Source organism: Oryza sativa, chromosome 6, assembly GCF_034140825.1.
Source record: "Oryza sativa Japonica Group chromosome 6, ASM3414082v1".
In the NCBI taxonomy this organism is placed as follows: domain Eukaryota; kingdom Viridiplantae; phylum Streptophyta; class Magnoliopsida; order Poales; family Poaceae; genus Oryza; species Oryza sativa.
Window position 1 is genome coordinate 31,432,871 of NC_089040.1, and position 22,195 is coordinate 31,455,065.

Sequence of the window (22,195 nt, forward strand, 5' to 3'; positions counted from 1 at the left end):
TATGATGCATATATGTCACTGGGTTCGCACATTCTACTTGGCGGCTTCTGCGTCCTCCTCAGATCGTCCAACTCCTGTGTCTACATCAAATAAAATAGCTATTATCTCATAAAATGTCCTTGAAGCAAGAATTAGTACTCAAGGGGAAGAGCATTCATGTTGTCCACATTGAGTACAACAGGAAAAGCAAAACCTAAAGCAATATACTACTTTTTCAAGTATGCTTTGGTCAATACCTTATTACTTGCTCTATTCTCTTGTTCTTTTGACATGGTATGAATGCACTTTGATTAATTACTTCTTCATATTTAAATGCATGCTAGCAAAATATATTACACGCATAATGACACTGTTGGTACTTAAAGGCTTAAAAGCTAGCAGCTGTTGAGCTAGCTGTCTCATGAAGCTAGCTTAATTAAGTCTGATTTATTTATATATGTAGACATCCAGAGAGAGAGAGAGAGAGAGAGAGCCAGAGACAAGCTTAGCAACAACAACCAAAAGCAAGGAGCACTAACTGCAGCTGTTGGCGATCGAATTAAGGATCCTGCAGCTACAAGCAAGAAGGTGCAGGTGCAGGGTGCGGCCATGGCGAACTACCACCACCAGGAGTACTACCAGATGGCGGCGGCGGCGGCGGTGGCGTGGCCGAGGGAGCCGGACAGCCCGCAGCTGAGCATCATGAGCGGCTGCAGCTCCCTCTTCTCCATCTCCACCCTGAGGGACGACGACGACGGCGGCGGCGTCCGCCTCGCCGGCGCCGCGCTGCCCGCCACGCCGGTGTCGCTCGCCGGGATCGCCGGCGGCGCCAGTACCCCCGGCGGCGACGAGGTGGACATGGAGGTGCGGCAGCAGAGCGGCGGCAGCGGCGACGACCGGAGGACCATCCGGATGATGAGGAACCGGGAGTCCGCGCTTCGCTCCAGGGCGCGCAAGAGGGTACGTACGTATATACAATACCAAATACGTATAATTATACGTATCATACTACAGTATTTATGTACGTATGTGTTTATAACGTACGGTATGAATTACTACTGATCATCAACAAATGTTCTCATATGTACTCTCTCCGATCAATATTACTTGTGCTTTCCGACAAAGCAATTCCGTTCTATTAAACGCAGGCCAATTTAATTGTCTGAAACGGCCGGCATGTACTTAATTATGTCCGGAGGGAGTAATTAACATGGAAATTTCTCTTTTCAAAAACTGAATATAATTAGAATTTAATTAAAACTGGATCTTTCACAAAAATAAAATGCTGCTAATAAGTCGATCACTTATAAGGTCATTGTTGGAATGCGATAATTTAATTAATTAGGTTTTCAATAGAAGTTTGTAGCAGGCGAAATTATATAATTTGCACATTGAATTATCAGTAAATTGCAGTCACGTCGTTATTCATCGTTAAGTTTTTGAGCTGAGCTGAACTGGTTAGTTTACACAACTGAATATATATGAGCAAATTTCATTACATTTCATAAAGGAGTTAGTCTATATATTTTACATTATATCCTTGATGATGGTGCATGGAGGAGATATCTGTGTGTACCTTGGGCAGATACTGTATGGAGTGAAACTCTCGAGTATAGTGACCAAGTTTGGTCAATTTGTTAAAGAACTAAAAAGTTGATGGAGTGTGTTATCTCTTGCATCATGCATAGGTTCCTGTTGATAATGTTTAGTCAATATGGCCTAAATATGCATATCTCTTCTTTGATTAGTGCCCTTTCTTTTATTACCAGTCTATCATCATCCAAGCAGGCACTTGTGTGATAATTAATATCAAAATTAAGTCAGCTTCACCTAATCCAAGATTCCAAGTCCAGCAGAAAGGGCCCATACCAGAGAGTGTATATATATGTATGATATCCTCGTGGACATGGTGTCTACTTGTCTCTCCATGCATATTGGTAATTTGTGGTTAGCTGGTTTCACTCTGATATATATATATATATATATATATATATATATATATATATATATATATATATATATATATATATATATATATATATATATATATATATATATATATATATATATATATATATATATATATATATATATATATATATATATATATATATATCACTAATTAATAGTACATAATAATAAAAAAAGAATGTGCGGAAAAAAAGAATGTGCAATTTGTTAACAATAGTAGTGTAGTCATGGGTATTATATATATTTTCCATCCCTTGTACGCATATATACCCTTTAGGCCAACTCAATAGATCATCAATAGTAAATATCCCAAATCACTCCTAAAGTTAAGTAGTTAACACAATTACCATCGAAAAAACGAATGTGCAATTATGTTCTTTTCTTGAATGATTTGCTAATTGCTACATGTATCCTCTTTCTTGATTAAACATTAGAGAAAATTGGTGCCCCTGAATTTGTAAGAGTTCCAGATTAAATAGAGACTGTTAACAACGACAAATCGAACCTTCTAAGCAAAAAAGAAATGAACATAATGTCCCAGTTGATATTAACTATATTTGGGTCGATGCATGACACAAGGTATCCCAAAATATAATCACCACGTTAGACTCAGCTTACATCACAATTAACTACTCCTGCCCCCAAGAAAAAGTCTTCCTCGTATGCTTGAGATATTTTAACAGATAGTCTCACGCTAATATATACTTCTCTTGTTAGGTACGGACTAATTAAATAAGCATAAAGAACTTAAGTTGATCGGGACAAGAGGAAAATATGAAAACTAGCTTGGCATTATCTCGACTATCTATCATCTGAATAGGACTGCACTATGAATTAATTGGATCACACCTGCTGCTAGTGAGGAGCTCCTTTTACCGTCTCCATCTAACCTCTCTAGACTCTAGAGGTACTCCATTTCAGAACTAACCATGCATTTGTACCTACCAAAAGGGCAATAAGCATCCCCAAAAAAAAAACAGACTGCCTACTTGTCAATGAATCCAGTTCTGTCATATTAATACGATTCAGATTGTATTAATTGTGAAGTAATTTGTTATGCAGGCGTACGTTGAAGAGCTAGAGAAAGAGGTTCGCCGGCTGGTGGATGACAACTTGAATCTCAAGAAGCAGTGCAAAGAGGTACTCATCACTAATTCAATTCACAAGTGATCTTCACATCACTAATTAATTACTACCACCGTCTCAGAATATAAGAATCTAGAATCGGATGATGCGTTTTCTATTTTTGTCCAGATTCGTAGTGCTAGGAAACATCCCATCTGACCATAGGTTCTTATATTCTGGGATGGAGGTAGTAGTTGATAATAACTCATTACTTTTGAAATGTTGTGATTTGATCATTCATGTGACGAGCACTTGTACTTCTGCTTGGACAGCTGAAACAGGAGGTTGCTGCACTGGTGATGCCTACAAAGAGCTCACTGCGACGAACTTCATCAACTCAATTCTGAAGGTCGACCAAAACAAGCAAGATTATCTGACGATACAAAATCATTAGAAAGATCTAAATTATGTGTATTTGCAATCCGGTGTGCGTTTGTGCAGGGGTCAGGCATGAGAGAGGATATTGTGTGTAGGTGATCGATGGATGCTATGAACTACCTCTGCAGTTAGAAATGTGTTAGATCTTGTCTCTGCAAAGATGAACACCTTTTCTTACTTGTTCAACTCGATCAGCATGCAGTATCCTGTTCAATTTTTTTCCCCTTCAGCCATTCAGAAATTCAGAAGTGGCTATCATGCTTTAATTTTGTTTCAGTCAGTAGTAGTATTTGTTATCTTTGAGGGACAGATGGGCTTGTCTCTTGTCAGCATTCACCTTAGCTTTACCTCTTACTAGTATATTTTATCACTGAGTGCGTTTATGCTCATAGGGCATATATATCTTATGTTGGATATAAGTTTTTTTTTTTTGACTTGTTTAGTTAAACTGAAGATGCATGGCCGACTGAACATGAGAAAAATATCATTTCGTTTGGAATGTCATGGAAAGCACTTTCTGAATGGCTAACAGGATATAATAAATATCAGCTCTCACCTTTGTCCACTATTGATAGAAAAGGAAAGGCAAGAAGATTGCCTTAATTAACCTAATTGTCATCAAATCAAAGTGGCCGGCTTATCGAGAACCTAGCTTTGTCTAGAAACTTTGCCTTGAAATGAATTGAAAAATCATGCATGCACTTGGCGTGTGATTCTCCTCCTTCCTATTGACAAAATACTTTTCGCCATGTCAACGCCGGAATGATCAGTATACACTATCCATTGATGCAGATTACTGGCGAACAAGAGCAGCAGCTCTTTTCCTTTTAGTTCTTCTTAGCTAGATATGAGAAATTTTCTTGGCCAAACATTATAGAGTTTAAACAAAATTCTTCGGAACTTACATGCCGGCAAGCAAAGGAACACAACAAAGTTTAGCCTAACTTATATATTGACCGATTAAAATCTGTTATGCATGTTAAGAATTGAGACAGAAATTTAAGCCAAAGAGATTAATCTCTCGTAGAACAGCACGCAAATAACAGACATGACAACAAGGAGCGGTAATTAATTGAGTATACCTGTAGTGGTAGTAGTGGTAATTAATTGAGTATACCTGTACTTGGGCCTAATCGGTGGCGCCTTATGCTGCGTTGTACTCAAGCCCAAAATCAATTGGGCCTTTCCAATTGAGCCAAGCCCGAAAACCTAGAAGATAAGACAGAACATCGGAGACTTTTGATTGGAGCTTCTCTGTCCCGCTGTCCGGAATGGTGCACTGTCAGCTATGTACAAAATATATCTTGAACTCCCTGCTGCAGAAGAGTTCAGAGTTGAGAGGGTATGATCTGCACACTAACATATTATTCCTGTTGCATAGATATTGTTGGATTGTCACTGTGTGTAAGACAAGTATTCTATATATACTATATAATCAGTTTTCTTTGGTAAAAAGTTATACTGTCTTGCTATGCTAGTCGATGAATCTGATGGCGGGCATTGTTCTGAGAATGAACTTAGAAAACACATTCGTTCAAAAAAAAAAAACAGTTTGAGGCAGCGGGGAGCAGATCCAGTTTGAGGGAGGACTCCAAGTGGTGAAAAATTCATCAACTCATTACTTGAAACAAACAGGTTCAAAGAGTTGGATCATTGTTTTGTGTTTAACTCAAAGGCATAAAGACAATTAGTGCCACATAAATAAGCCAACATCCCCTCAAAAAATAAGCCAACATATATTAATGTTATTCACGTCTACTCCTACTTTTATCATCAACCCAAAGTAAGCAACCTGGATAAGATTCTTGTCACAAAACTATATATGCCCAGCAACAGCACAACTCCTTAACCCCCATTCAAGCCAACAAACCACTGATACGATAATATTTGCATCCAGGCAGGCTGCAGTATGATGCATATATGTCACTGGGTTCGCACATTCTACTCGGCGGCTTCTGCATCCTCCTCAGGTCGTCCAACTCTTGTGTCTACATCAAATAAAATAGCTATTATCTCATAAAATGTCCTTGAAGCAAGAATTAGTACTCAAGAGGAAGAGCATTCATGTTGTCCACATTGAGTACAACAGGAAAAGCAAAACCTAAAGCAATATACTACTTTTTCAAGTATGCTTTGGTCAAGTACTACCTTATTATTACTTGCTCTATTCTCTTGTTCTTTTGACATGGTACGAATGCACTTTGATTAATTACTTCATATTTAAATGCATGCTAGCAAAATATATTACACGCATAATGACAAGGAAACAAGAGTGACGACACATTTACTGCTATGAATTTTCACGAAGAATGCAAGTAATTTTATGCATTAGTCGTCGACATTTTAGTGGAGGTGTCTTTATTCTGTTAACAAAGTTCAGGTTTTGTTTTTGCAAGTACAGTCAGAAACACAACGTTTGTCTGAAACTCACACAAAACAGTATATTGCATAATGAGTATTGGTACTACTCTGCCAAAAGGACTCTTGGTACTGTTCTGCCCTTGTATCAACATATCAAGCCTATCACCCTAAATAAAGTTACTACATTCTAGTCCTAGTTTGGTCATTCGGACCATCATAAACAAAGAACTATAATGATCAGCCCTAGATCCTTAAATGGCATTTTATTACCCATATGCACATGGTGCTGCATTTGTTCTGGAATACGAGCGGTAATTAAGTACCTGTGGTAGTGTTGAGGCGTTTGGAGATCCCAGTTGCAAGGTAGCATCGCATGGAGTAGAGGGTGTTCTTTTCGGGGTCAAGCTTGGCCACTCCTCGCAGCTCCTTGTTCCTGACGTCAACAGCGACCATCATTCCTCCCGTCTTAGCACCCCTGCCAGCAGCGTTGCCCAAGAGGTAAACAACATCATCATCGATGCAACTCAAGGCCGGGTAACACAAACGCAGGCGACCTAGGGACAAGGAAGAGGTTGCCCCTTGACCTTGAGCCTCCTCCCTGTGTTCATCACTGCTGTTGCTGAGCATGAGGCTATGAAGCAACTCGTAATGGTGACTTGGGTTGGTGTCAAGATGGACTTCACGCGATTCAGCAGTGCAGTCACGGCGCCAGTCGTCCCATGAAGTGACCGGGATAGGCATGCTCCATGTAGTGATTCTCCACGAACCAGGGTGGAACACGGAGCGTCGCCGTGTCGGCTGAGGTTCTCTGCTGCGGCGAACCCATTCAAGGTATGAAGTAGGATCTGCAGAGGTGGAGGTGGGTATGGTGGTGGTCACCGTTCTTGGCGAAACGATCTCCATCTCCAGATACTTGATGGAATCCTTGTGTTGGCTGATGGCGATGTCCCGACAGAAGGACACATCTTCATTGAGGTACCTCCTCCAATTGCCCTTGGCCGGCCACGGCAGCGGCATGTCGCGGAGCTTCCTTGGAGACATTTCGTCGAGCACGTCGCAGAGGAGGATGCCGCGCCAGAGATCAACCCAGCCCACGGTGCCCTTCGCACCTCCGAGCGTGATGGTCTTGGTGGTGACGTGGTACAGCTGCCTCTTGGCTGAGTCCGGGATCGGGCACAGCCTGTCCCTCACCGGCTCCTCCACGGACACCTCCTCCGATGTCCAACTCCCAGACGAACAAGAAGATCTGTACAGGCGCAGCGTGGAAGTGAACTCACTCCAGACGTGGAGGGCGGCCACGACGTAGCGGTCGTCGCCGCAGCTGAGTATGGCGAGCTGGTGGTCACCGAGGGTAGGGGGAGGCGGGTTGGGGAGCAGATCCAGTTTCGGAGACGGGGGATCCGGATGGTAGACCAAGTAGTCGTTGTCATGCGGGGCACCAAGCTGATCGATGGGGACTCGGAGGAGGAGGAGGAGCTGGCCGTCGGCGTCGTCGACGGCGGCGGCGATGGCTTTAGGCGCGCCAAGCAGATTGCCATTGAAGGATGGGAGATCGGGGCAGTGGACGGAGAAGTGGGAGAGGGCAGGCGGGGACGCCTCCCACAAAGTCACCTCGATGGGATGGCCGGCGCTCAACCTGCAGCTGGCGGTGGAGGCGTTCTTGAGGGTGGACGTGTAGCCCCGGACGCCGAGCAGGAGGCTGCTGGCCGTCTTCTCCCCGGCGGCGCCGCCAGTCGCGGCCATGGCGTCGAATTAGGGATTTCGATTTTGGGGGTAAGGAAGGGGAATACAACAAACAGACGTTGACGGGTGGAGCGAAGGCTTTTATTTGGGATGCCCGCACCCGGGGTGATTAGTCCGCAAATGACCTAATTAGCGCTAATGGTAATATGTACTGGAGTAATATTTTTTTTAAAAAAATACATCAATAATTATTTTTTTAGGATAGTTCACAGTTTTAAAAAATAGTTGAAAGATCATGAATTTTCAGTTGAAATTTTCCATAATTCGAGTTGAAAGTTTTAGAAGTTTGAGTTAGAAATTTTTTTAATCGCGTTAAAAGTTTTTAAATTACCAGTTGAAAGTTTTCATAATTCAAGTTGAAAGTTTTTAAAATCAGGTTAAAAGTTTCAAAATTCGAGTTGAAAGTTCAAATTTCATGTTGAGAGTTCAAAGTTTTCAAATTTTGAGTTAGTTTTAAATTTTAGGTAGGACTTTTTTTTATTGAAATATGTAGATCTTTACCTATCATAAATGTTTAAGATGCTTTTGCCAAGTATTTTTGTACGTTGTCCCAGTATAATGCGCTGCGCAGTCCAATTTCTTTTCCTCCCTGTGCGTATTTTTTTACGATTTTCCGGTCCGATTCCTCCATATCGCCCCCTCCCAAATTGCTCCACGTTTTCCGTTTTCATGTCCAGATCATATCATGTCCTAGCAAGTAGAACAAATTTTCTCCTCACATCAGTTCAGGCCCATGTAACCGCCACATTCCAGATCAATTTTACATACATATAAACCCTAAACCCTAAACCAGATAGGGCTCCATGGTGCCCGGGCACCACTGACATCTGCCGTTGGATCACATTCTCATCTAGTTGATCGGTACATGTATATTTGATTAACGGGTTCACCCGTTAAGTACATTTGATTTGGAAATTGACAGCATGTGCATGCATGCAAAATATTTAGTAACGTCTTTAATACCTAGGTTTGGTAATTGACAGCCTGTGCATGCATGCAAAATATTTAGGAGTATCAATTTAGCGTCTTTAATACCTTTCCATCAACAGTTCACGGCCGTTATTTGGTTTCTAAATATTTGTCACCATAATCATGGATTTGCGGTTTATTTGGCAACAAATATAATGCGGTTTATTAGGGTATATGAAAAATCTAAGTATACTTCTACGATGTAGTATATATGGAAATGTTATCCTGCTGTTATTTTGAAAATAATTATATAAGGAAACCGAGGTACCCTAAGTACACCATGAACGATGTAATTGGAATATAAGTATATATGGAGGCTAAGTATATGGTATGCTTATGTACACCTAGCTAAATTAGTGCGTTTTGCACTTTCCAGATTCAGAAAATGTTTACTCATTTATGTAATGTAATGGCTATGTATACACGGGTTATTTTTTCTATATACTTAGCTAACTTGTTAAGTATACAAAGTTTTAAATTACGTTAATTTAATTATATTATGAATCCAAGCGTATATAAATTTACAATTTGTGTACACGGTATATTTTATTATTGTCATTTAATATTGTTGTAAATAGTAAGTTTGGAAACTAATTAAATTTGGAACCAAGTATATTTTAGTCATTACGTCCGGATGTAAAATTTTATATAAATTAATCCAAGCATATTTTTTGTATACCATGGTTTCTAAGTATATCTATATTTCAAATGTGTGTACTGTAGATTATTAGAATTTAAAACTCGCCTACCTAGGCTGACAGTACATTATTTCCTAATTAAATTTGGAACCAAGTATATTTTAAGTCGTTACGTCCGGATGTAAAATTTAATATAAATATATCCAAGTATATTTTTGTACCATGGATTTTAAGTATATCTAAAATTTAAATGTGTGTACTGTGTATTATTATTTCCACCATGTTTTTCCATATGTGCCGATTTAGATTAAATTCAATTTCTTTCCACAGTGTTTTAGATGCGCTTTTAGAAGTTTAATATGCTGAATTGGAAGAGTAGATCTCTTAAGTGAAGTCTGAAAGGAAACAAAATATCGGTGAATTGGCTCATCCACATATCATAGGAGTTTAGCATAATATAAATGAAACATATGCTAATTAAAGTAAAAACGATCTATAAATATAAATATAGATGTAACTAGTTTATTATTACAGTACGATTGTGATTCATAAATGTAAAAACACAAAATGGCTGCTTATTTGACCGATGGCTGGCAACCATATCACACCATCAGAGAGTTGATTTTCGGCTGGTACTTGCATGTTGCCTCATGTTTGCTATTCAGACGGTGGGCGAGTCTCATTTCTCATCACTAGGATGAGAATTTATCATCACTATGACGAGAAATGATCAACTTAGGAGCCTCCACCTCCCTCTTGACATCTTTACGGTCTGTATCTATCTCCTACGAAAAAAAAACAAGTGGAAAATGTTAAGAGCAGGAGTGACAAATCCAGAACTGGAGCTGAACGTGAACCAAAAATATATTAAAATAAATTACCTGTGAATCATTGGGCTTCGTTTCATCGTCTATTAACATCTGCGCCTTTTGGAGATATGCATTCTCCTCTTGAAGACCATACTCATTGACTAGGGCCGTCCAAGTATCTTCAAAATCACTTGCTGTGCGTGCATGATATAAGTTGTGTAGTTCTGACTTCGTACCAAATAATATGTGCCAACGGCAGCGTGGGTGATCATACTTCTGCAGCGACTGATCGATCTTCTCGCTCCGGGCACTAGTGTTCATCTTGTCCATAGCTACTGGCAATATAAGTATAAATTTCAGAATACTAAGAAGAGGTCAACATATATGAGAAGTACATATACGTACAGATAAGTTGGAGCCATACCTGGAACAGAAATGTGTTGTTGGCGAGAACCAGAGAGAGCACCAGAAGTGAGCAGAGTCGTATTGTTCTGCTCTTTATATGTTGCAATTGTGTCTCCGTTGGAAGGAATGAAAAAATTAATATCATTACCAAGTATAAAGATCTTATTTATGGTAATATTTATAGCTATTACGACCGATAGGTTACATAATATAATTTGTTACCGTCAGCATGGATCGATCCAGTCAGAATTGGGTATCAATTGATTAATTTAGTAACCAACGAGTGATTTCGGTACTAATTGGCCATAGTCAACGGGATAGAGAGAGAGTGAAAAAATGCACGTCTGAATACCACAAGATTAATGACATAATCTGTACTTTTACAGGTGTACATGTACACATAGGTTTATGAGTGACAGAGCGAACACGTATACATGTATATCCCACAAGATGAATGACATAATTATCTCAGCTACCAGCTCTTTCTTTTCAGCACTAAATCTCTGTATGATAGGTGTGATGGAAGATGGTACACAACGCGAAACCGGTGCCACGAATTTAACACGAACAGCCTTCTTCCTTGTAGGTGGAGTGACAAAGTCATCATCATCGTGAATGGAACGACGCTTCACATTTCTTCTCATGCTCGCACACTTTGGAAGCCGCGGCATGCTATTAAAAACTACCATTATTAAAACAAGCAATATGATTCTCTTCGGGTCATATACTTCAATTTAAAATTAATTAAATCTATATTTACAAAGATTATAATTGAGATGTCCACGTAAAAGAGACATTGCTGCTGTTTCACTACCTACCTAAATTTTATTCACTGGATGCAAATCAAGATATTCGAACGGGCATGTTATATACCTAAAACAATCTAAATTCAACTGCATTTCAACAAAAAATCTATAAATTTAGGTTCCAGGTGATTCATCATGTGCTCAGTTTAGTAGATAAAAAGAAGAGGAATGGCGAATCATCTATACATAACAGGGACTGCATGTGAATGTAAGATGTGTGAGTGATAAACACTGAGATCCATACCTTTCAGGTAATGCAGCTTGCTAGTGAATAATGTCTGTTCCGAAGCTCACGAACAACCAGCGACGGCAGCGAAAAGGCACTTGGACATCAGGCGCTGTGATGGCTTGACAAAAATGGTTGAGGAGTTCTGGTTTCCAGCAAGAGGCTTGTGGACGAACGTCGTCGGTGACGAAAACCACGGACGTCGGCCCTCTTCACGGCATGGCGAGCAATCCCGGCGAGGTAACTCGGTGAAGACGATGTGGATAGCTAGCTCTTGGACCGTGAAACAGTGTGGAAAAGAAAAATCAAAAAAAGGAATACAGTAGCCGGTTATATGTGCATCTTGAAAATGGAATGTAATCTTGAAAATAGATGGCAATAATCGCAATTAGTGGAATGGCGTCATTTTTCAAAAACGAATCATGATTCAAAAGGTAAGTATCTGCATGCAAACGTTGTATATATGGAAATGTGATATAGAAAATGGAAAGTGCTAATCATAATGTGTATGCATGATTAGAGGGCGCAAATTTGGAAATACATGCACAGTAAAAATGGAAATACCTGCATGCATGTTCTAAGGAAAGTATATGCATGCAACTCTTATCGGGTTAGACCCGTTAATGTGTGATAGCATCCTCTAGTGTGTTGCACGGATCTTAAAGCATTTGGACGGTGGATGGCTATGGAGCCCGGGCACCATGGTGCCCCTAACAAATTTACTATATATATATATATATATATATATATATATACATACTATACCGCATCTGGCGTACGTAGTAGCTAAAATGCTCCCCCTCACATCCTACCCCCACCCCTCCCAACCCACCCCCGTGCACCCCAACCACCGGCGCCCCCTACCCCTCCCAAATTTACTAGTAAATTGTTTACTATCGAATCTACATGCTATATATATATAGACTAGCAAAAGTGACCGTGCGTTGCACCGGGTGTTTACGGAGTGTGTATAGCGATCAAAAAGTATTGTTTGGTTTAGAGAACTAATCTGCTCAAAAAAAATTGTTTGTTTTTAGATAAATAATATGCTCTATATTTGCGCACAGAGTGATGTCACGATGGATAAAATTTAACTGAACAATTTTTTAAACAGTCTAGTATTTCAATAATAATCACAAAGTTTTTTTTAAAATATTCCACTTTACATGTGTATGATATGAGCGATGTTCCTGACGCGTTAGCGTAACGATTGTACTACGGTGGATAAATTTAACTGATCGATTTTTAAGCAGTTTAGTATTAAAAAATAATAATCACAAATGTTTTTTTACAGTTATTCCACGTATACGTGGATGATATAAATGTTGTACCTGATGCATTGGCGTAATCTCTAATTTCGAAATCTCTGCCGATTCGCGTGCAAACAACCCCTCCACGTGGCACAATACGATTCCAGCGTTAGTCCTCTCCCTCAGCCGTCGGATCGATGATCAACGGTGTGGAATAGCTGCGGTGGACCTCTTTGTAATATGTGAGGTTTTAGGGGTCTTTTTGAAAAAGTTATACCCTGCTATGCCCTTCTCTCCGCCGGCAGCCCCGCCCCCGCTTCCTCCGCCTCATTCGTCGGAGGTCGACCTACGCCGATGTCGCCGCCTCTTCCTCCTCCTCACGCTCCAGCTCCAGCTCCACCTCCGCCCCTCCGGCGCCCGAGGCCGACCCTCCCACGCGCCGGCGCGCTGTTCTGTGCGTCTCTCCCCTCAAGCTCGGCGGCAGTGGCACAGATTCACCTCGTCGCTGGATGTGGCGATGAATTCGGTTGCCGTGCTTGGGGATGGGGAGGGTGAAATCACGTGCATCGCTACGTCCGTCTTTGCCTGCCTTTTGATTCGCCAGCCGCCTCTCTCCCCAAGCCGCGGCACCGAGGGGATCTTGGACGGAGGCCACTGGCCGTGCCGCAAAGGGCGTGGCTGAGGACCGCGCTACCGCTGCCGGATGACGTCATGCAGGAGCAGGAGCTCCCTCCCCTGCTTCCCTATGTGTTCACACCACAGGTGATTAATTCCACCTGTAAACGGAATCGGAATCGGAATATATAAAGCGGCGCACATGGGGCGAGCGAGGAGGGGTGCCACGTAAGGATTTTGCTACAGTATATACAGCGCGCGGGGTGGCATTTTTGTGAAAAGGCCCTCCGCTTCGCGCGTAATTCGGCCGCCGTCCTCCATGAACAGTCCCACCGAGTTGTCTATTTACGTTTAGGCCTCTGGTGAATACAGTTATTGCATAGGAGGAAGGGAGATGTGGCGAGTTAGGGTCGCGCTGTAAAACTTGAAAGACGAGGGTCTTTTTCGCAAAAACGCCGTGCGCCCAGCCCCAAGCCCCCAACCTGCCCGCCGCTGCCTGCTCGTCTCCTCGTCCCTCCCGTCCCCCGTCTCGCCCTCTCCCTCTCCTTCTCCCGCCTCGCGTCGCCGCCGCCGCCGCCGCCCCGCGCGCCGCCCCTCCTCCCTCTCCCTCAGCCATCCTCCTCCTCCGCCGCCGGTCCATTCTCCGCCCTTCACCGCCTCCGTTGCCGGCCACCACTGCCCCCGTCCACGCCTCGCGTCGCCGCCCCCATCCCCGTCCCCGCCCCGTCGCTAGGGTTTCGTCACGAGCGACCTCCCGCCGTGGAAGCTTCCACCTTCCTCCTCATCCTTGTCCTCACGGCCGCGGCGTTCGCGGCGTAGGCGGCGGGGGACGGGTGCAGCGCCGGATGCGAGCTCGCGCTGGCCTCCTCATCCTCGAGCGCCTCCACCCCAATACTTTCTTCGTCCTCGCCTCGTCGCGTCGCTCTGTCTTCTCCCCTCCCTGCCTCTTCGGTTGATGTCTTCATTTCTTCCCCTTTCGTGCGAATGGGACCAACGGCGGATCAAGCGAGGGCGCCGCAGATCGACTGGCGGCACAGCTTCTCCCCATCCTTTGGTGCTGCATTGCTGGTATCATCGTCGTGTTTCCCGCTGTTGGTGCGTGTCTCACGGAGGTAAGGTTTGCAGCGTGCATAATGATGTGCGGTTGAAGTTGAACTCAGTTTTGTGTTCCTTTTTTGATATTTCGATTTTCTTCTTTTCATAGAAAGAATGGATTGGAGTAAATCAGCAGCGGTGTGGATTGTGCTCTGACCTCGGCAGGGGCGGATACAAGAACACAGCGATGAGATCCGGTGCGGTTTGTGGCGGACCAAGCATGCCGGCCGATGGAGATGGTTCTCTGCATCTACGCATTCCCCACCAACATGCCGCCCTTCAGGTACAAATCAAGTCTGATAAAACACTGCCATCCTTCTTGTGTTACATGTTCTGTGTTACATGGTGGCCTCCTCCTCCACCACAGCGGCGGTGTCGGCAAACAGATTTGAGAGGTAAAAACATCCCTTCTTGTGTTGCTTTACGGCCATATTTGAGAGGAGAATGGCATGATGCTGCAGTTTGATTTCACCGGCTTTCCTGCTTGCCGTATTTGTAATCTCAACTTTCATTTCAAGTGATTGTTGGGGCCAAACCTATGGTGGCTAGTCGCTGAGGTGGTGTCATTAATGGAGGCAAAGAGTGGCAAGTGGTGACCAAAGCGGAAGGACCTGGTGTGTTGCGCGTGCGCCGGCCACTGGCGGTGCGAGGCCACGGCGACGGTCATGCTGCCATTGTCCAAGTATGGCTGCTGACCAATTTCTTCCCTGAAGTAGGTGAGGTTAGCCCGATAGGAACACATACCACCTATATTGTGATATTTGGAGCTAGGGCACATTCAGTCCTGTTATTTGATCTGTAGCATCAAGGTTGTAAAATTATCAGTTTTGCAGAGGATTTTTGGTCATCAAATTGGAGTTGATGATATTTTTTGAGACACTGAATTAACTAATATCAAATATATAATCTGGATTTCCCTTCAACTCAAAGCTTGTTGTTGTCTTGTTGTCTGCGTGCATGCTGGGGTGGCTCTTCTGCGGGCGATCAAAAGGGCAGTGACAGCATGTATTGACGAACGCAATGTGCTTGCTGGCCGAATAGACATGAACACATATCACTGAGAGGGAGTGAAACAGTGTTGACGAGTAGCCTGCTTTTGGGTTAGTTCTTGATCAAGCTAAAATGCACTTCTTTTTCTTGATCGGTATAAAGGGCACCCTTTTTTTTTCTTGCAGCATTTTCATATGCACCCAATATTGCCCACACGGCCACACCACCATCATCTATAGGCAAGTAGTATGTTCATGTGCAAATTTTGCAGGGATCAAATAAATGTCATTTCCCTGATCCATTATTTGGCTATCTCGTGTACTTGATGCCGATTTTTAATTTCTTATTGCTGCATGAACTATTTCTTTTGGACGGTCAGAGTCTCAATCCTTGCCATCATTAACCGAGAATCTTTTTTCCATGATTCTTACTGTTTCAGGTGATAGAAATAGCATTGTAGTAGGGTGGTAATAGCAAGAAGCCGAAAGGTAAGGATCAGGCTATAACGTTGGGGCATTGGCAACTCAATTAAAAGGTAAGTATCTATTGGTCACAGAGCTTGACAACTTTGAATCTTTGATGATCGTATTGTACCATTGTTTCAGTTGTAGTGGCCATTGTTCCTGTTAAATGCAAGTTGATACTAATAAACCCATTGAATAGAGGCCTTCATATAATTCAATGTTTAAGAGAAACCAACCGTGGACTGGAGCTCTCAGATTAGTTTATTCAAGCCACTTTTTTCTAGCATGCAATTATTTCGTGGCTTATTGCATTCCCTATAATTTTCATTGACTTAGAGGAGGTTTGGGGCTTTTTATTTTTAATGAGGTGCAACAATCTGTCCATCTCACTCGTTGGTGCAATTACATTTTTTGCTTGATTTTCTTCACTGCTTTATGACGACTGAGATAAAAACTTATCTGTGCAGCTTCATGTTTCTGATGCAGGGGTAGGGTAGTTGTCTGGTTGTTCATGTTCTGATTTAACTCATTAGTGTTGTGCTAAATGGAAGGTCAAGCTGCTCTACATGCAGGCAAGAACAGACAAGCCTGAAAATTTTTGTGGCAAATTCTTAGCTCAACCTGAAATTCCGAAGCTGAAATCTGTATTCAGTCTTCAACTCTATGCTCCGACGACGCTGGCGCCGGCTCACGACTTCTGGCTGCTGCGGTACACCTCCATTCTCGGTGATGGAAGCTTAGTGGTTAGTTGTCTGATCATGGAGCGCAAAACAAATTATCCATGTGCTGATGTGCAATTAATACCAAAGTATTTGTGTGTCACTATGATGTCTTGTCTGCTTGCCTGAATGTTCTTGTTCTGAATTCTGAAGGTGTGTGAGAGATCACTCAGTAGCAAGCAAGGAGGCCCAAGCATGCCACTTGTCCAGCCTTTTATCAGAGATGAGATGCTTCCCAGTGGGTTCTTGATCCGACCTAGCGATGGTGGAGGCAGCGTGATACACATCGTTGATCATATGGACCTGGAGGTAATAACTAATAACCATTACAATTTCTTATCCAAATAGTTCATTCATCTAGCAGAAAGAAATTTCAGCCAATTTTTTTGTGTTCACAGCCTTGGAGCGTGCCTGAAGTTGTGCGACCTCTGTATGAATCTTCTGCCTTGGTTGCGCAGAAGATATCGATGGCGGTACAGTAATTATAGTACCCTGTTCTTGATGTTCTTGTTGATTTGTAAAAATTATTGCCTAATTCAGTCATGCAAAATTCAGTCTTTACGCTGCCTGAGGCAGGTTGCCTACAAAGATACCCGTTCTGTGATCACAGGATGGGGAAGGAAGCTTGCGGCTTTGCATGCTCTGAGCCAAAAAGCTCACCACGTAGGACTCCTGAACAGCAGATGCTTCTTGGTTCTTGCCATGAATCTTCAATTGAAAAGTGTGAAAAATAATTTTGCATGCTCTCTTTTCAGAGGCTTCAATGAAGTTCTCAATGGGCTTGCGGATGATGGATGGTCCGTGATCGAGAGCGATGGCATCGACGATGTTTGCATCTCTGTCAATTCATCCAAAGTGACCGGTTGCAATGCAACATTCAGCAGTGGACTCACTATTGTCAGTACCGGTGTTCTTTGTGCCAAGGCATCCATGCTGTTGCAGGTTAGCTTCACTATGAAACTAGAATTAGTACTTTCTTTTTGTTTGTTTTGTAATTGCCAATATTTTTCATACAATATTTCTTCTGCTGTTTGCTAGGATGTCTCTCCTCCATCACTACTGCAATTTTTGCGCGAACACCAGTCACAATGGGCCGACGATGAAACCAAACTTCTGCAATTTACCCATGTCTCGTCTTGGAGGATTCAGTGGTCAGGTCATACTTCCTTTAGCACACACTTTTGAACCTGCAGAGGTAAGTCCATCTTCTACTGTCTGTCGGTTACAAAAAAGGTCCTGTCCAATTCTGTTTTCCTGCTCGATGTTTTGGTGCAACCATCTACTGTTTCAGTTCCTGGAAGTTATCAAGCTAGGAAACACCAGAAACTACCAAGATACACTGGTGCACCGTGATCTGTTCCTCTTGCAGGTGACTTCTTGATTCATGAAACTTATCACCAGTTGAAGAATCATTTTCTTTTTTCCTCTGTAAAACTTGTGTTCTTGGCCTGATTGCAATGGCAGATGTACAATGGAGTAGAGGAGAGCAGTGCAGGAACATGTTCAGAGCTAATCTTTGCACCCATCGATGCATCGTTCAGTGATGATTCTCCGCTGCTGCCTTCCGGTTTCTACATCATCCCTATCGATTCTCCTCTGTAAGTAAATCTCACACAATTAGATAATACACTAGCATTTCGAATCAAATTTTCTAAAATTTTTATGCTATAAAAAACATAATTCTTCTGGATTTTCTTTCCTTGCAAATGTTAGGACACATCTAGCTCGAACTGCATGCTGGATCTTGCTTCCATGCTCGAAGCAGCGACGCCATGGAGCAGGATCAGCGGCATCAATTGCAGCGGCTGTGCTGCTGCGGCGAGCTCCAAGGCGGTGATGACGATCGCATTCCAGTTCGTGTTCGAGAGCCACCTGCAGGGCAGCGTGCCCGCCATGGCGCAGCAGTACATGTGCAGCATCATCTCATCGGTGCAGAGGATTGCCGTGGTGCTCTCATCCTCCCGCCTCGTCCCTCCCGGCGTTGCCGCCGCCACGCAGCACGCGCCGGCGACTCGGTGCTGCCCAGATGGATTTGCCAGAGCTATAGGTTTGTGGCTTCGCAGCTGCTTGTAATACAGTTCATATCTGTAAGATTTTTTTAAAAAAAACAGTTCGCTTTTCAGAACTCATGATGCTTTGCTTATGCAGATTTCATTTTGGTGCTGAACTCATCAAATCTGCAGATGCCAACAGCAGCAGTGAATCGGTTCTGAAAGCAGTTTGGCATCATCCCAGTGCCATACTCTACTGCTCTCTCAAGGTTTCTTCAGCCTCTATTTTTCTTTTTCTGATTAAGATACAGATTTTACCTAGATTTTTATAAATACGTTTTTTTAAACTGTTGAACTGTATATTTCGAACGAAAAAAATTCATATAGAAGCTTTAATTACAAGATAAATCTATTTTTCAATTTTAAAATAATTAAACCTTAATTAGTGAGATGTTAATGATTTTCTCGTTTTACCTGTCCGAACTTAATCTTTTATCTTAAACTCGAATGGGGCCAGTACTCAATACTGTTATGCATGGAGGATTGTTTGTTATCTCAATTTATTTCAGGGACTTTTGAATTTTTCGTGCAGCTTGACTGAAATTTTGTTGACACAAATTCACCTTAAAGTTGACAGTGTTGCACACCATTAACCATTTGATTTTTCATGTAGGTGATGCCAGTGTTCACGTTTGCAAACCGAAGACGGAGGCGGCGCCAGGCACAAGATGGCGGAGGAGGTGAACAAATCTATGATCATCAGGAAAATCAATCAAATTTATGTTACCTAATCTATCCAACAAGTGAACAAATTGGAGGCAGCTAAGACTACATAAGAAATTGAAAAGCACGGCCATACTCTTTTGACTAAGTTTCGAAGTCAGGCTTGCAAGGATAGACTAAAGCTCTTATATCAGTCTTTCTTCTCTTAGCAAATTCTCATTGCTAGATCTCAGATCATCTTGCAAACCTCTTATATCATTTATATCATTTTCCATATGCAAATCTGTGGTTCATCTCTAAATTGTAATGACTGGGTAAGCTCTCTGGACCTCCCATGTCCTTGACAATAACAGTAATATCCTTCTACTTTTCAACTTATCTTCATTCTCACAGGTAAGTCTTGTAATTCATCTTCTATTTGTGCTAGCCTTGATGTTAAGTCTGCATTTATAACGGTACTCTCTTGAGTTTCTAAACTAATCTTAAATTTTTTGCGTCATGTTCTATAAACTGTAATTCTATCGCTAGCATCTTCACATCTTCCCCAAGCTACATCAGTGGGTTCCTTATATATATTTCACTTGCACTGAGTTATTTGGAAGAAGGTTCTTTCTATCATTTTTGTACAATTTTACTAAGGTTTGTGTTTCCATGTTCCTCTCATGAATTTTCCCACTCGTTAACTATGTCTTCTTTGATCTTACTGAAGAAACATTCCAGGATATTCAAAGATGCGGAATGTATCCACAGACTATGGGAGCCTGAGCATTTTTGTCTTTCCAAGAATCGACCTATACTCTATTGAATATGGCCTTTTAGTATGGCAGCTGCTCATCATGGTGCTGGGTCCATAGCAATTCATTTTTCATTTTATTCTGGCTCATAGTATGAACTTGAAGCGATTTGTACCAGTAAATTATGACGTGCATAGAAACAATGTACTTATTCTCAGACGGTGAAACTGAAGAGCTTGAGTAGAATTACTTCACATGTGAAAGCGAGTACTCATTGTCCTATAGCTGTAATCATATTGTTTGCCTTTTCTTTTTAAGAAGAGTGTTGTTTGGTTTGTTAGATGAACTTCCAGGCGGTGCGCAAAGGCGCGCCCCTAGCTCTAGTTAAGAAAAAAGAAGGAATTTCTTTTGCTGTTTTCGGTGGTTTTTGCGTGTTACACGATGCTACTGAATATTGCTCAGATTGGCACCAAGGAATGAATTAGTTGCCAAAAATTAACTGTCGCATTGTAAAATGTTTTGTCTTTGTCTGAAATCTGAAGAGTTGGCATTTCTTGACTCACAGTACGAAGGTGGCAGAAGACCAAGCATCCGTAACACCTTCACACATCAGCACCTAGGCATGTTAACTACATCTCTGTTCACCTTTGCCTGCTAGCTGTGCTCTGTACAGAATTATGTTAATCAAGTTCAATCAGGTGTATTTGTATATCTACAAGTATAAAATTTGTCCTATTTAGCAACGAAAAACACTTCAACGATGTAAGGTAGAAACTAACAAGCTGAATACACAATGACACATATGATATCATAGCAGTATCTGAAAAAGAGCCCTAGAGGCAATCATAGAGATGATTGTATCTTATACTATGTTTACATATTTATCCGATATTGTTCCTTGAAATAGATAATTCATTATTAGTTAATGAATATGTGATTCTTTCATGAGACTCTTCATGTTGTTTGTTACTATTTCTAAAGTATCCCTGATCAAATATCATATGTGGAACAAATATATTTATATGATCAGCACATGTATTAATTGAAGATCATGTCTCATGTATCATGGTATGGAGATACCAAATTAATAATGTGGACACATGTTGGTGAACATGTTGTTGGATAGATCCAACATGAGACACTGCAAGAGCCATATGTGTTGTGTCATTAGTGATCTCATTTAGTGTTGGTGTTGAATTCTTAGACCTGAGATTATCATGGTTCTCAACATGTGTAGTAGCTTACTTAGGGACTGCTAAACGCTACTCTGTAATTGGGTAGTTATAAAAGTAGTTTTCGGGCATGCTATGAAACATGTAGTGGGATATGAATAATCAAGATGGGATTTGCCCCTCCTATGGAGAGATATCTCTGGGCCCCTCGATGTTGTAGATTATGAAAGTGCATGGCCATGCCAAAGGTGATTGAGGAGTCAATCATAAGTTATATAATCTATCAACAGGTTCGAGTGAATGATTGAGCTATTAGAGGATGGCACATATCTAGCCTTGAGCTTAATCAATATCGTGAGGCAAATGGGTTCATACAAGTATACACTAGAGGTTCAGCCGATATGATCTTTATGTATGCCCGGTGGGTCAATACGTTCTGCTAGGGGCCGCTGTTGACGCGTGGACCGAAAAGGAGTTTTCGGGTTACAGCCGAGTATACATGAACCTACAGGGTCGCACGCTTAATGGGCCGGAATAAGGGGATTGGATGGAGATCCAATATTAGCTTAATTCGGATAGAGATCCGAATAGGAGTCCTACGGGCCTTGGAGGCCCGAGTGATGGATCCTATATATTCGTGAGGGGTGTGACCGGCGGAGGTATTGCATCACGTGAGAAACCCTAGTCGTCGCTTCCCTCCCCGAGCAAAACCCTAGCCGCGCGCGGGTGCTAGCACATCTGCGCGTGGCGTTCCGTCCCTGTACGTGTGGATACCGGTAGAGGTGCCGCTGGTTTGCGGTGCTGATCAGCATGGGAATACGGCGAGGAGAACGCACGAGGAGGAGAAGGTCGAGCCGGTGCGATCGACTACTTCCTCTACATCGACGCGCGCTACTTCGCGAGAATTCTTTCGACTTCTTAGCGCATTTTTCCGCTGCGCAGCGCGTCGAGTGGTAACGATCTATGATCTAATATTTGCATGGTTCCTGGTTTACGCGATAGAAAATTTTAATTTATGCTATCGTAGCTTAC

At 42.3% G+C, this 22,195-nt stretch overlaps 2 protein-coding genes, 1 long non-coding RNA gene and 1 pseudogene across 7 annotated transcripts; 2 read left to right on the top strand and 2 right to left on the bottom strand.

Moving 5' to 3' along the window:
* The first annotated feature begins 311 nt into the window (after positions 1-311).
* Positions 312-3,682, top strand: LOC9272521 (ABSCISIC ACID-INSENSITIVE 5-like protein 2). 4 transcript variants are annotated; one of them, XR_003242806.2, is made up of 5 exons: positions 312-939; positions 3,013-3,090; positions 3,205-3,262; positions 3,348-3,424; positions 3,517-3,682. XR_003242806.2 is itself a non-coding variant. In XM_026026040.2 (4 exons), exons 1-3 carry the CDS (start codon positions 589-591, stop codon positions 3,232-3,234), a joined length of 459 nt encoding a protein of 152 aa, XP_025881825.1. In that variant the 5' UTR covers positions 312-588; the 3' UTR covers positions 3,235-3,262; positions 3,348-3,682. The 4 variants fall into 4 exon arrangements, 3 of the variants coding, with proteins under 3 accessions (XP_025881825.1, XP_015643094.1, XP_015643093.1); XM_026026040.2 differs by having other exon boundaries at positions 3,348-3,682; XM_015787608.3 differs by lacking the exon at positions 3,205-3,262.
* Positions 3,683-5,049: 1,367 nt separating this feature from the next.
* On the bottom strand, positions 5,050-7,611 carry LOC4342088 (uncharacterized). The gene is made up of 2 exons (XM_015787605.3): positions 6,138-7,611; positions 5,050-5,441 (listed from the first exon to the last, which is right to left on the bottom strand). The coding sequence occupies exons 1-2, from the start codon at positions 7,555-7,557 to the stop codon at positions 5,395-5,397; spliced, it is 1,467 nt and encodes a 488-aa protein (XP_015643091.1). The 5' UTR covers positions 7,558-7,611; the 3' UTR covers positions 5,050-5,394.
* Positions 7,612-9,737: 2,126 nt separating this feature from the next.
* On the bottom strand, positions 9,738-11,325 carry LOC107281405 (uncharacterized). Its single transcript, XR_001546750.3, has 3 exons — positions 10,398-11,325; positions 10,046-10,308; positions 9,738-9,949 (listed from the first exon to the last, which is right to left on the bottom strand). It is a non-coding gene; the product is annotated as an uncharacterized lncRNA (long non-coding RNA).
* A 2,460-nt stretch (positions 11,326-13,785) lies between these two features.
* Positions 13,786-20,247, top strand: LOC4342089 (homeobox-leucine zipper protein HOX29-like; annotated as a pseudogene). Its single transcript, XR_003242807.2, has 14 exons — positions 13,786-14,387; positions 14,480-15,086; positions 15,362-15,470; positions 15,800-16,567; positions 16,697-16,852; positions 16,942-17,016; positions 17,099-17,197; positions 17,291-17,485; positions 17,582-17,738; positions 17,835-17,912; positions 18,008-18,141; positions 18,268-18,590; positions 18,692-18,803; positions 19,208-20,247. The product of XR_003242807.2 is annotated as a homeobox-leucine zipper protein HOX29-like (transcript).
* The last annotated feature ends 1,948 nt before the right edge of the window (positions 20,248-22,195 follow it).

Bases quoted from the DNA above. Each gene is read 5' to 3' on its own strand.
- LOC4342088 (XM_015787605.3), bottom strand. From the start codon at position 7,557: ATGGCCGCGACTGGCGGCGCCGCCGGGGAGAAGACGGCCAGCAGCCTC. The intron at 5,442-6,137 runs GTACTTAATTAC...TATTTGATGTAG, and splicing joins ACGCCTCAACACTACCACAG to ACACAAGAGTTGGACGACCT.
- LOC9272521 (XM_015787607.3), top strand. From the start codon at position 589: ATGGCGAACTACCACCACCAGGAGTACTACCAGATGGCGGCGGCGGCG. The intron at 940-3,012 runs GTACGTACGTAT...TTTGTTATGCAG, and splicing joins GCTCCAGGGCGCGCAAGAGG to GCGTACGTTGAAGAGCTAGA. The intron at 3,091-3,347 runs GTACTCATCACT...CTGCTTGGACAG, and splicing joins TCAAGAAGCAGTGCAAAGAG to CTGAAACAGGAGGTTGCTGC.